The following is a 14,277-nucleotide window of genomic DNA, read 5'->3' as shown; positions in this document are numbered from 1 at the left end:
TTCAAGTTATGCAGGTGCTTCAGTACCTGGCTGAATCAGGGCAGCAGATCTGACATGTATTTTTTTGAGGGATGCTGCGGCTGAGTGGATAAGATTTGGGTCTTTCACATCAGAAACCTGTGTTCCAGTACCAGATCGAGCAGAAACTCCCTCTATCACCCTGGGATGCCCCTCTGGTCCTTAGTACCCATCTGAAAAAATTCCATGACCACCTGCTTGTGGGAACATTTTTGCTACTGAAAGTGACTTTGTGTAGATTTAATTTAAAATGGGATTTGTGTCCTGCACTCTGGGGATCAGACAATATATAACCTTAGCTTTCATTTCACTAGGGTGCTCCCATAATACATAATTATCTTGCTCTCACTGTGGGCCTGATCCAAAGTCCATTGAAATCAAGATTGGGGGGTGGCATATCTTTCCATAGACTTCAATGGACTGTGGATCAAGCTCTATTTAGTGGTTAATTGTTTATACTGCAAAACTGATGGTGTCTCTGCTCTTTTCTCAGAAATTCAATACCCTTGTAGGAGAAAGAGGAGCCCAGATGAGTGGTGGCCAGAAGCAGAGAATAGCCATAGCTCGAGCTTTGGTGCGCAACCCTAAAATTCTCTTGTTAGATGAGGCCACATCTGCCCTGGATACAGAAAGTGAGTCAGTAGTCCAAGCTGCACTGGAAAAGGTAAATGCTGGGTTATTGACACAACCTCTAGCTCCATCTTCTTGAATCAAATATATTTTCTTTCAAAGCAAGAAATAGATGAACAAGATTATTATTGTACTGCAATGACAGGGATGATTTACTCAATTACTGCCAAATGCTGCCCATTGCTCAGAAGTAACAATGCTGTAACCCCACTGGGAACAACAGTAACCACATGGTAACTCTCACCGTGGCCCAATCCTGCAGTGAGGCTCTGTATGGGTGAGCCCTCAGTGCAAGACGGGGGTCTAAATCACTAAGATCTAATTAATGTATTGTTATGTGGTTATGGGGCCCAAAAGTTGCCCTGATGCACATGCAAACCCATTGGCTACCATCAGATTGTAAATAGGGTGCAAATCAGTGAAGGCAACATTTGCCCTTTGGCAAATAATTTGTCACCGTTAGAGCTTTTAGAATCAACGTCTTGTCTGTTTCTTGAAAATCAATTTTAAATACACAAACATCTGAATTGGTACAATAGAGATTTCTGTACTTTTAGATCATCAGACCAATGCTAACAAAAATGCCAAATGGAGTATTAAGAAGCACTACAGTAATGTTAATCTTTTGAGTGTGTAAATATTGATAGCTTCTAGTTCATGGTTTTCATAGAGATGTGCACTGCCGAAGAAGTGTGCATCAATTATTATTCCACTGCATGTCACTCGTGGCTACTCCCTCCAGAAAACAGATCCTCAGCACTGATGAACGATTTGTCTACAAGGCACTGGGAAAGTGCACCAAAGGGGTGTGATTTGTGAAGCGTGGTACAGTGCTGTGCTCTCACTGCCCTTTAAAAGGTACCTAGTTCATGTTAATATTGTCCTGTTTCAAATGGGACTACGTGAATGTGAACCAGGTACCTTTTAGGGTATGTCTACACGGCAATTAAACACCTGTGAGTGGGCCTGTGTCCGCAGACTTTTGCTTGTGGGGCTCATGATGTAAAACTGAGGGTAGACATTTGGGCTTGGGCTGGATCCTGAACTCTGGGACCCTCCCCTCTCATGGGGTCCCAGAGCCTGGGTTCCAACCTGAATGTCTACATTGCAATTTTATAGACCCACAGACTGAGCCCCATGAGTCTGAGTCAGCTGACCTGGGCCAGCCTCAGGTGAGATATTGCAGAGTAGATGTATCCTGGGTGTCTTTATGCCACTCTGGCAGCAAAGAAGACACTTACAGAAGCCTCAGGAAGACAGTTGAGAGCTCCCACAGTTCAGGAAAACTCCTGGGAGGTGTGAGGCTAGCGTAGCCAACTTCAGGCTACCTGGGCCCCTATATAGAGGCATGTTGGGGCAGGGCCAGAGCACATGTGGCTCCATCTGCTCCTCTGCAAGGAATCCGTCCCTATGAGACTGTTCCACATGGCATAACCTAAAGCAGCTCAGAGTTTAGCTTTTTTAATTTTGAATAGAATAATTAAAGAGAGAGAGAGTCAAGAAAATCAGGAGAAGCAAAACAAGCTTTCTGATTTTGTTTAGTGTGGATGCCGACAAGCAGGTCTCCTGTAGCTTAGCAGAGACAGAACCAGGGTATGAAAGGTTTTAGTTGTCAGTTGTGGAAAAACTCATGGATTGTCAGGATATTTTAGCAAATGAAATCAATGGGAGTAACTACAGTCACAATATCACCAATTAGAGTAAATTACGCTAAATCTCCAAGCCACAGGGGACACAAATTACAATGTGGTTGTTTGTTTACAGGCCAGCAAAGGTCGAACCACTCTTGTAATAGCTCATCGGCTTTCCACCATTCGGACTGCAAATGTAATAGTGGCCATAGCTGATGGTGCTGTGGCTGAAGTAGGAACACATTCAGAGCTGATGGAGAAAAGGGGGTTATATTATTCACTTGCAACAGCACAGGTACCTTACAAAGTTACTAAAGTTTTGCTGTGAAAGTCCTTGTTTGTGACATATCAACTTCATTTATTTAAAAGATAGAGCAATAAGCAGCTCACGCATACACTAGTACATGTGTTAAGTTCTTTACTCTGCCAAGAAGTGAGAGGCACAATGGTAACTAAAAGCCAAATCACCGCCTCCTGCACAAACACAAGATTGTTCTGTTCGTACATGTCACTGGGGTTTGCTCCTCCCCCCATGCCTCCCCAAACCCACAGATACCCCAGGATGTGCTGAAATCAGGCCCCCTTCCCCACCCTCCAGCTTCTTTGTTGCACTGCTCCTTTGGCAACTGCTGTGTGTGGAATCCCAACTAAAGGGATGGATGGAAGCTTTCACAGCACAAAGGGGGTTCCAAAGAAAAGGTAACAGCCTAGTCTGTAATTCTATTGCCTAATTTTGATGTTGGATCCACACTACACACAGAATCTGTCAGAATCCAGATGCCCCCTAACTTTGCTAGACAACCGGGTGCTTGTACAATTACAATTGTAGTGCAGGTGTGTATATACACCATTTTCCCCCACTGTTGCTCTAGCACCCAGTGCAACTTCAATGGTAGAAATGGTGCTAGTGTACTGTAGGCAGAGCACAGGCATTTTTACTACCATGTTATCTAACCAGGGTTAGAATAGAGGCTGATCTACCTGCATAGAATTCTGTCACCGTTGCTAACCCAACTGTGAGAGATGTGCTAGTTGTTTTGTTTAATGGAGACAAGGCCTGGACTGGCACTAAGGCTGTGACAGTGGAACAATTTTAAAGCAGGTTTTTTTCATACCATTCATGTTACCATGGTTTTAAAACCACTCCTGTTAACAACACAGTTTAAGAATGGCCAAGAGATAAAACTAGGCTGTTTTTAAGCCGTATTTTAGAAAACTCTTGAATATACTTTGAAATTTGTTTGTTTTTAAAACACAGTTTCAAGACAAATATGGCCTGCTCTGACCCTGGAAATAGTTTTTTAAACCATATTAGTAGCATATAAGTAAGTTTCCTATTCTTTAGAACTGTTGTACTGTCATGGATTCTTTCATCTGTGCAATTCAGAATCAACTCACTTTGATACTCTGGGAAGATAAACTAGAAGGAAATTCAGAAGAAATTGTTTCAAAATACTAGGAATGAAATCCTCCCTCTATCAAAGTCGATAAGAGTTTTGCCACTGACTTCAATGGGGCCAGGATTTCGGCCTAAAATGGTGGAACAAACATGTATTCTCATGAGTTTTGCAAACCATTTAAAAAACAGAATTAAAACAATATGTCAAAGTATTTTTGAATGTATTGTTTGCTTACAACCTTTTGGGCCCACTTCTGGAAGTCAATGGAAGCTCACAGGAATAACTGCACAGGATTAGGCTCTTTGGAAGAAAGTGAGCGTGGCTTCCTTAATGCTTGGCACAAAATGTTAGCTTTTTGTGTAAATATGTAGAGAACACTGAAGATGCCTGTAGCTGGATTTCAGGACGTGAGGAGTGAGAATCCAATAACTAGGAGAAATACTCTTATGTTTCTGCCAAATAAGGGTATGAGTAGCAAATTTAGTCAGAGGACTAAATCCAAAATAGCACTCAGGGTCTCACAGAACCTACATGACACTGCAAATGGAAGTGGAGTCTACCTAGGGTGACCAGATAGCAAGTGTAAAAAATCGGGACAGGGGGTGGAGGGTAATAGGTGCCTATATAAGAAAAAGCCCCCAAATCAGGACTGTCCCTATAAAATCGGGACATCTGGTCACCCTAAGTCTACCTAATGCAACTACACTGACCTTTTGGATATATTTGTGACTGAATTTATGTTGTGTTAAAGTCTATTAAAACAGAAGACCATGAAGAATCAACAGAAACTATTACCTTAAAAGATCATGAAGAAGTGTTCCCCATCAATGGGTTGATTTCGAAAAGAGCAAGCATAAAACATGTTCCACAAAAAGAGGCTGAAGAAGAAGCTGCACCTGAAGAGGTAATGGTTTACTGGAGCTTAGTCGAGATTTTTTTGGTTTGGTTGTTTGGTTTGTGGGTCTTTGTTTTCATCCTAAAAAGATTCAGCAGCTCAGTGGTAAACCTGCACAATTCTTCCAGAGAGATCAGAACATTTCTGAAAGGGGGTGTATATCAAAGATTATTTCAGTGGGAGTCAAGAGGACTGTGTCCTCTTCCTAAAATTGTATCACTGATTCAATGTGCAACTTTCAGCAAACCACTTCACTTCTGAGTGTGTTGTTTCCTCATCTATAAAATATGAGTAATACATAACCTCCTTTGTAGCGCTTCTTTGAGATCCTTGATTGAAAGGTGCTACTGAATGTAAGTAGAAAGCATAATTATCCATGTAAAGTTTGCTGTTAAGAGTATTCCAGAGTGTTTTTAGAATGGATTTTGGCCAGTACTGTCATCTGTAGTCTTCCATTTACCTGCCTTGTTCTCTACTAGTCCATGGTTCTTAAACTCAACTCTTCCTGTAGGCACCATAATGCAGCTCAGCTCTCTTAAAAATGTAAAATTGAATTGTATTTGACAAAAATAAAAGATCTGATTTTAATCTGTTTTTCTTTTCCAGGAACACCTTCCCAAAGTTTCTTTCCTCAAGCTTTTTAGATTAAACAAGTCTGAGTGGCCTTTCATTGCACTGGGGACACTAGCTGCTGTTATTAGTGGAGCATGTCACCCTATCTTTTCCATCATATTTGCTAAAATTATAACAGTAAGTGGAGTACTGACTTTTCCGTAATGTAATTGTAGAAGGATGCTAGTTAAGTTGACCTGATTGGTACTGTTGGCCCCATGTACACTTCAGTGAAACCAGGGTAGTTAGAATCATTTTTATACATAGTTCTTCACAAAAATTTGCTAGCATAGTTTCACCACTGTTTCTTGGGTCACTGAGCGCCCAACATAAGCAGATTATAAACATGGTTTGTAAAACAATTCAGAACTTAGGAATACCATGTTTGCATCTTTCTATTTGAAAATGGTTCTGGCTAACATAGTTTCTCTGTAGTATAATAATCCTTAGTATTTATATTGCACTTTTTTCCCATTCACAAAGCACTTTATGAACATTAATGAATGAGTCCTCACAACGTATCTGTGAAGGAAGGAAGGATTATCCCCATTTTACACAAACTGAGGCAGAGAGATGTGAGTTGTCCAAAGCCACAGAGGATATGATTGTTGGAGCATGTTGTAGAACCGAGAAGTTCCCATTCCTGTAGTTTAATCATAGAATATTAGGGTTGGAAGAGACCTCAGGAGGTCATCTAGTCCAATCCCCTGCTCAAAGCAGGACCAACCCCAACTAAATCATCCCAGCCAGGGCTAATCGCTGGCTCACACCTTCTTTTCCTTTCTCTAATGCGGATGGAGGGTCTTTCTGCACTGAATAGAGTGAAGTAGGGCCTCTTGTAGTGCTCCTGTTCCTGAAAGATTATGCCTATTGGAATATCATCAAGAAAAAAGGTTTCCTGATGGCATCAAAGGGCCAACTTCTATTAGGAAGTTATTGACCAACCAGTTGCTAACAAGATTGCTTTTTTCATTCCTTATCATTTTGACTTCAGTGCTGTGTCAGCGTTCCAAAGACAGGGAATGGGCACAATAATTACTGCCGTCTCTGACACCTGTGCCTAGAGGTCTGAACAAAGGTAATTCTCTGTAGCCAGGCAGCAGAGGTACAGCACCATGACTATCAGAAGGGAGCCAGTGTGAGTCAGAAAAGTCAGTGTGAGGCTTTTGAAAATTTAACCCTTACTTCTCGTTAACTTTAACCTTGAAATATCCATTCATATAAATGCTCTCCTCTCTTCTTCCCCAAGTATGTAAGAAACTCCATTCTAGTCTATATAGTGTTATACAGCATCTATTAATAGTCTGGCTAACAAAATACTTGGATGTTTTTCCTTCTATTTTTGCAGATCTTTTCAATAAAAGATGATCCGGAGAGGATCCAGCATGAAGCTAACATTTTCTCCATCACATTTGCTGTTATAGGTGGTGTTTGCTTTATCACTTGGTTTTTGCAGGTAAACTCTCATAATCAATAAAACAATTGGTCAGAACAGCAGTTTGCATTCTAGTAACTGCTTTAATCATCTATGGATTTAAAGTTGGTAGCTGAGGGATCATGGCATGATGGGATGGGGGAATGTCTGTCTGGTTCTCTACAGCTGTATTGTTCAGCTCCTGTTGATTTTTTTAATTTTATATTCACATCCCACCATTTTGTGCTATGCTTGTAATAAATGACTGCACTTGATGTATAAATAGCATCAGACTGCCATTTAAATTACAAGTAGTAAAAATCAAAGATATGAGGCACTAATGTTTTTTTTTTTTTTCCTTGCAGGGATTCCTTTATGGGAGGTCGGGAGAAATCCTAACAATGAGATTAAGGCATATGGCATTTAAAGCCATGCTGCGGCAGGTTAGTGTTAAAGTTTTTCCTATAAATACACCATTTTCTCAATTGCCTTTCCTATAATAAATTGCAAATGGATTAATCCACCCTCTTTTCTCATACACAGCGCAATTTTACTGCACCACCTTTCACATGAAGTTTTAGGTATTAATTATGTGTATACTTACTCTAGCCAAAGTAGGAGAAGAACTATGCTAATTCTAACCATGATTAACCACTATTATTGCAAATTTCCTTGACCACTCTGAATAGAGATTTGTTTGACTGGAAATCATGTTAGAATCTCATTATGAAAGTATGCTACATGCTACCAAGCTAAGACCTCATTTACAGGCTAAAGACAACCACACCTAAAACGGTCATTAAATTTGGTTGAAGTTCAAGCTTGTTCTAACAACTTGGATAGGGTTTTGAATCCCATTACAATGTGATTCTGTCCCACCCATGCAATCTGGGCTATACCATGTAAGAACAGAGTTGAGTGGCAACCAAGTTTAATTGAAGTTGTTAATCAGGTGTGTGGGTGGGTGGGTGGGTGTGTGCGCGCCCGCCCTGAGGTTACCACCTACTTTGTTTTAACCAAGTTAATTTTAAACCAGATGGCTTTTTTGAATGACCAAATTATATTCCTGCTTTTACCTGCTGAACCTGGTTTTCTTTGGTTGCTGTCAGATGCCCACCATCATCCTAAACATCATTTTTATTTATGTCAAGCGCATGCTTATCTTCTTTGGCCAGTGGCACTGAGCAATCAGAAGGCCCCTGGTATGAATTTTCATCTTCCTGACAGTAGCACCTGACATAAGATGCTCAGTACCTGATGCTGGCCTAAGTTAGTGCATTCAAGGAAAGGTGTGTTAAGAACCACAAAGAAAAGGAACTTCACCTCAGCTGAGAAGAATATCCGGAGCTGGCCTTACCATGAGGCAAACTGAGGCGGCCACCTCAGATGCCAGACTGGGGGGGGCGCCAATAGGACCCAGAGTGTAGAAAATTGTGTCTGTTACTGGTGCATATGTATTCTCTCTGCTCTAGATGCACAGAGATGGTGGAGTGCTGTGCTGGAGGAAGGAGGGCACAAGAGCCATAACAGGCAGACAGGAGAAAAGGTGAGAGGGAATAACAGAAAGCAGCAGGAGCTGCAGGGAGAGAGAGGAAGAGGAGCCTCTTATGTACCTCTCTAGCACCCCCAGGAGCCTGGACTGATTAACACCAGCTTCTCAGGGAGCTTCCTGTTTCCTTCTGCTTCCCTGAACCCACTTGAGGAGAACAGGCAGTCAACTGAAGTAGTAGGAGCCAGTTAGGCCCTTAAGACGCTGATATCATCCCTCACTCAGGCCCTGCTACCAGCCTGCTTATTTGTCCCCTTCAATTGAGTGTTCAGAGCCACTATAGCTGGCACAGAACAGCAGTCATGAGTGAAAGAAGAAAACGCCCTGGCAACAAAAGTCAAACAGAAGATTGTGGCAGATCTGAAGTCAGTAAGATATTACTCTGTTATTCTGGACTGCACACCTGACATCAGCCATACAGAACATATGACTTTAATGGTGCGTTTTGTAACAACAACAGAACCTAGTGAAAATGTCCCTGCAATGGTGACTGTCAGAGAGCATTTTCTAGAATTTATTGACATTGATGATACTACAGGAGCTGGTATGACAAATATGCTTCTTAAAAAGCTGGAAGATACGGGAATTGCGATAGCTGACATGAGAGGTCAGGGCTACGATAATGGTGCCAACATGAGAGGAAAGAACAGAGGAGTGCAGACACGGATCCAAGAGTTAAACCCTCGAGCTTTTTTTGTCCCATGAGTTTTCAAAGATAATGGCCAATGGCTCTGCAATCACATCCGCCAACTCCTTTAGCATCCTCGCGACCACCACCACCCACCACCTCGTGGAATCCCCATCCCTAGAACAGTGCATCTCATGCCTTCCAATTGGTGGAGTCTCCTTCTGCTCCCTTACCTCAGATGTATCATCTAGTCCGCTCTCCGCATTAGTACCTGTGGAGAGAACATGAAAACGGTTGCTCACCTGTATCTGCATTGCTGGTACATGGACGCTCCTCTTTCTTCTTCTGGAGGTCACATGCTGCCAATTTTCTTCACCATCCTTCTGCCCCCACTGCGCAGCCTGCTCTGATTCTTCAGAATGTTATGCCCGTAGAAACATATCCTGACATCTGTCCAGGAAATCTTCATTTTCTCTTATGCAATGCAGGGTCGATACTTGTTTCTCCAGACCTTGAACCGTCTCTTCCAATATGGAGACCAGCTTGCACTTTGTACAGACAAAGTCACTTCTATCCTGTGGAAGAAAGACAAACATGGCACATCCTGTGCAGGTCACAACAGCTGATCGCTCACCATCCATATTACCTTCTTTCTAATGGCTTCCTCAGCTGTTGCAGTAACTACTCAGAGAAACCTGCAAGATGAAAGCCTCAGTGGGCACTCTGCAGTCAAACTCCCTCTGTTAGCCTCTCCACTGTTCGCCGCTCAGCTGGTTCGCAGCTGACTGCCTTTTTATAACAGTCAGGCCCACTCAAGGCTCACCTGGAACAAAGCACTCCCCGTTAATGGGGCAAAAAACAAAGCAGCTCTGCCAAAGAACCTGCGGCAGCAGATTGCCCAGTATCTCCACGAGAATTTCCTGGAGATCTCTGAGGGAGATTCCCGTGAAGTGAGGGAGTCAATCAACAGCCTATTCCGCCGCTCAGACTAGGCATGTGGTGGGAGACAAGCCTGCTTTCTGCAACCCTCCTGCCCCCAACAACTCACTTCAGTGAGTCCCAAAATCAAGTCCACTTACCAGGGGCCTCCTCTCCTGTTTGCACTTCGCCAAGCTCCGACAGCTCTGACTGGCTAGCCTCCTCCGGGGTAGAAAAGAGCTCCTGGCTGCATGCGTCTCTGACCTCCGAGTCATCCTCTGCCCCTGGGTTCCCCTCCAGCTCCACATCCTTCTCCAAGATTTCCTCCTCCTGGCTCGATCCACTCTCAACTGGCACACAAGTCACCGAAGTATCCACAGTGGCCTTCGCAGTGGAGGTGGGGTCACCACCGAGTAGCGCGTCCAGCTCTTTGTAGAACCGGCAGCTCATGGGTGCAGCACCGGAGCGGTGGTTTGCCTCCCCTACGCCTTGTGGTAGGCGTTCTCCAGTTCCTTCAGTTTGATCCTGCACTGCAATGTGTCCCGGTCATGGCCCCTTTCTGTCATGCGTTGTGAAATCTGTCCATATATATCATAATTCGTATGGCTGGAGCGCAGCTGGGACTGGACAGCCTCCTCTCCCCAAATGCTGATGAGGTCCAGCAGCTCGGCATTACTCCAAGCAGGGGATTGTCTGGTGTGTGGAGCAGGCGTGGCCACCTGGAAAGATGCGCTGCACGCATCACTGAGCAAACAGGAAAGGGACTTTCAAAATTCCAAAGTAATTTACAGGGTGGGGATGGTGGTTGGTCACCTGAGGGCAGGGCAGTAGAGTTCAAACTGATGACCAGAGAGGTGAGAACAGGCATTGTGGGACACCTCCCACAGGCCAATCGCAGTGCTGTAATCGACCACGGTGTCTACATTGGCACCTCAGTGCTGTAGCCCCAGTGCAGAAAGCTGTACACCTCTCGTCGGAGTGGGTATTTTATAGCTGCAACTGCGCAGTTTCTGCGCACTAAGTGGCTTGGCAGTGTGTACACCTCAGGAGTTACATCGCAGAAAGCTGCTTTACTCCACAGAAACTTGCCAATGTAGACAGGGCCTAAACCTTCCATGCAAAGGCCCTATTCTCAGCCCACTGAAGTCAGTGGGAAGACACAATGGGCTTCAGGATGAGGCCCATATTTTCTAATGGCCAGCAAGTGGAAATTCTTGGCTTATGAGCGCTGAAACATGTTTTCTGCAATGCTTTTAATTTTTGGTTTTAAAAACACTTAATCTAAACTCATATTAAAACCATTTTAGCCTAACGTGAAGCCTTTTAAATCCACTTTAGCAAACAGTGTCCCAGTACAAGTGTGGAAGGGGCCATGGTGACAGAATGAAAGTACCCCAGCTAAATCTACCATCTGCATCAAAATAGTGTCCATGCAGCTATAGTAAAGTTTAGGTTAAAAAATATTTGAATAACTAACTCTTTTATGCCTATTTATAATAATAAGTTCTCATAGAACTGGAAGGAACCCTGAAAGGTCATTGAGTCCAGCCCCCTGCCTTCACTAGCAGGACCAAGGGCTGATTTTGCCCCAGATCCCTGTGTGGCCCCCTCAAGAATTAAACTCACAACCCTGGGTTTAGTAGGCCAGTGCTCAAACCACTGAGCTATCCCTCCCCCCACTCACTGCATTCTGTATATATACAAATCAAGTTCAGCAATTAACTTATCTCAACGCCAGCCTTGAAATCAGAGACTATACCAATGCTGACAGGTCAGCTGGTTTCCTTTTGTAGCCCATAACTGATCTTCAGTTGATTAGTAACTAAAAGTCAATCTGATATATAGGGCCACCCAAGGCCCCTAAACTAGCATGACATCCATTCTGTAAAGGCTAATTGCTGACCTTCTTTACTTTCAGACTGCAGGATGCTGGGCATAAGAAGATTTATAGGGAAGGCCCCAGAGTCTGCAAGAAGAGAGGGGGCTTAGAGCATAGGACTTCAAGAAAATACAAAATCTAGGCCAGGGGTAGGCAACCTATGGCACGCGTGCTGAAGGCGGCACACGAGCTGATTTTCAGTGGCACTCTCACTGCCTGGATCCTGGCCACCGGGCCGGGGAGCTCTGCATTTTAATTTAATTTTAAATGAAGTTTCTTAAACATTTTAAAAACCTTATTTACTTTACATACAACAATAGTTTAGTTATATATTATAGACTTATAGAAAAAGAGCTTCTAAAAACGTTAAAATGTATTCCTGGCACACGAAACCTTAAATTAGAGTGAATAAATGAAGATTCTGCACACACTTCTGAAAGGTTGCTGACCCCTGATCTAGGCTATCTTCAGAGTTCAGCTATTGCCTTGCTAAGAATACACAGGACCAACATTTCGAAGGGTCTTTATAACTATGTCTGATATGTGCAAGAATATAAATTTTGAATGCACAAAAAATCATAGACCATATCCTTAACAGGTGTAAATCGGCATTGCTTGACTTGAAGTAAAGGGAGCTACATCAGTCTACAATAAGTTATTATCTGGCTGCAAATGGATATTTGCATGCATAAATCAAGTAATTGCATGCACAAATTGGTTAACGTGATTTGCATGTGTAACTATCCACATTAAATAGAGAGGACGCTTTTGAACAAATAGATGTTTGTTGGTTTTTTGTTTTGTTTTTCATGTGCAAACAGACATACTCAGACACTGAAGATTTTGTTAATAATAAAGCAAGAAGGGGAGAAATGACCTTGCTCTCACTGAGTAACCTCATTTTTCTGTTTTGTTCCATAGGAAATCTCTTGGTTTGATGATAAGAAAAACAACACTGGAGCTCTGACAACAAGATTAGCCACAGAGGCAGCACAAATTCAAACAGTATGTACCGTATGTGTGTGTGAGAGAGCTTTTTGTATCTATATAACACTAACATTAAATATGGATCATTCTGCCAGGTTACTTACAACACGACACTATCTGTAAAGCTAGGGACAAGCACACTATTCAGCTGTTAGGAGGTCGGTGACCATGAGCACTGGATCATCCTAGTGGAAGGAAGAAAGCAGATTTAGGGAGAGATGGACAAGACTGGGAAGAAAGAAAGCAAGGAGGCCCAGAATGTTAGGATTACTGATAAAGGTGGAGGAGAGGGGACAGATATTTAAATGGAGAGAATTAGATTTAGAATGAAGGGACAAAGGGAACACTAGGGAGTTGTGAGCGAGGGAGGAGGAGTAAGTGAAGCAAGTATTGTGCAGTACATAGAGAAGGGTCTGAACTACAAGTTTGGATTTGGATATGAACTTTCTTAAAGTTCATGAGTGTTTGGATATAGGGTTGTTGTTCAGCCCATTGTAATGATACAGGGCAAACTTGGAGTTCAGCAGAGTTCAGATCTGGCGTTTCAGAATAGCCTGTCTCTAGAACGGGGTCTCAAACACAGGGCCGGCTCTAGGTTTTTTGCCGTTCCAAGCAAAAATAATTTGGCTGCCCCCCGCCCGCCGCCCTGGGCTCTCACCCCCACCCCCACACCACCAGTGCCCTCCCCCTCTCTCCCCCTGCCGCCCCAGCCCTGGGCTCTCTCTTCCCCCCCCACACCCGCACTCCCTGCTGCCCCAGCCCTGGGCTCCCCCCCACCAGTGCTGACTCCGCCCGCTCCCCCCTCGCCTCCAGCTGGTCTGGAGCTGGCAGGGTCGGGGTAAGCAGCGGGGCTCCCGGGCCGCACCTCAGCCCAGGGTCCCTCCAGCCAGGGCTCCCGCCTCCAGGACCGGCCAGGACCCGGGAGGGCAGAGCCGGGGGACCGCCCCGGCAGGGGGCTGAGCAGCTGGGGCAGGGTAGCCCCAGAGGGAGCAGAGCCCCAGAGAGTGGGACACGGGCCCCACATGGCAGCGCCCTGCCTCTATGGCCCCACTGCTGCTTCTGGCCACCCTGCCGCAGTCCCTGGGCGGCTCAGGCCGCTTCGCTCAGCCCCGGCTGCGGCACTGGGGGCGGCTGCCCTGCGGCATCTGCAGGCAGCTCCGTGTGCCCCACAGGTGTCCCCCACTCAGAGCCTGCCCGGCCCAGCCACAAGGTGCAGCACTGCTCCCCCGCCGCGCGAACCGCAGCGGCCCCAGGGTGCCCCCCCGTGCACGAAGCGCTGCTGCGGCCAGGGCCGGCTCTTGTTTTTTGCAAAAAAAAAAAAAAAAGATGGCCGGAATGCCACCCCGAAAATGTGCCGCCCCAAGCACGTGCTTGGTTTGCTGGTGCCTAGAGCCGGCCCTGCTCAAACACACGGCCTGCGGGGTTATTTTCTGTGGCCCGCGAGCTCCTCGTGGTCCCCAGCATTGACCTAGAGCGGCTCCGGCCCGACGCGCACCGGGGGCAGGACAGGCTCCCTGCCTGCCTGCCCTGCCCCTGCACCGCTCCTGGAAGCCGACGGAACCTGGGGGAGGGGCGCAGGGGTGCGTGTGGCTGTTGCTTCAGCCACCGCCCCCAGCAGCTCCCATTGGCCGCGGTTCCCCGTTCCCAGGCAAGGGGAGCTGCTGGGGGCGGTGCCTGAAGCAACAGCCACACACACCCCTGTGCCCCTCCTTCCCC

General features: G+C 45.2%; 1 protein-coding gene across 1 annotated transcript in view; it reads left to right on the top strand.

Annotated features, from left to right (window-relative positions):
- The window catches only part of ABCB5 (ATP binding cassette subfamily B member 5), a 58,307-nt gene that overhangs the window by 23,265 nt on the left and 20,765 nt on the right, over positions 1-14,277 (top strand). The window contains exons 13-19 of the mRNA XM_026649419.1: positions 512-682; positions 2,413-2,574; positions 4,431-4,583; positions 5,181-5,324; positions 6,535-6,642; positions 6,966-7,043; positions 12,496-12,579. Of these exons, the coding sequence (XP_026505204.1) occupies positions 512-682; positions 2,413-2,574; positions 4,431-4,583; positions 5,181-5,324; positions 6,535-6,642; positions 6,966-7,043; positions 12,496-12,579 (900 nt within the window). The remainder of the gene's footprint in view (positions 1-511; positions 683-2,412; positions 2,575-4,430; positions 4,584-5,180; positions 5,325-6,534; positions 6,643-6,965; positions 7,044-12,495; positions 12,580-14,277) is intronic.

Source organism: Terrapene carolina, unplaced genomic scaffold (assembly GCF_002925995.2).
Source record: "Terrapene carolina triunguis isolate 2854851 unplaced genomic scaffold, T_m_triunguis-2.0 Scaffold84, whole genome shotgun sequence".
Lineage (NCBI taxonomy): Eukaryota > Metazoa > Chordata > Testudines > Emydidae > Terrapene > Terrapene triunguis.
The sequence above is the reverse complement of the archived record's forward strand: the minus strand, read 5'-3'. Positions and strand labels throughout refer to the sequence as shown.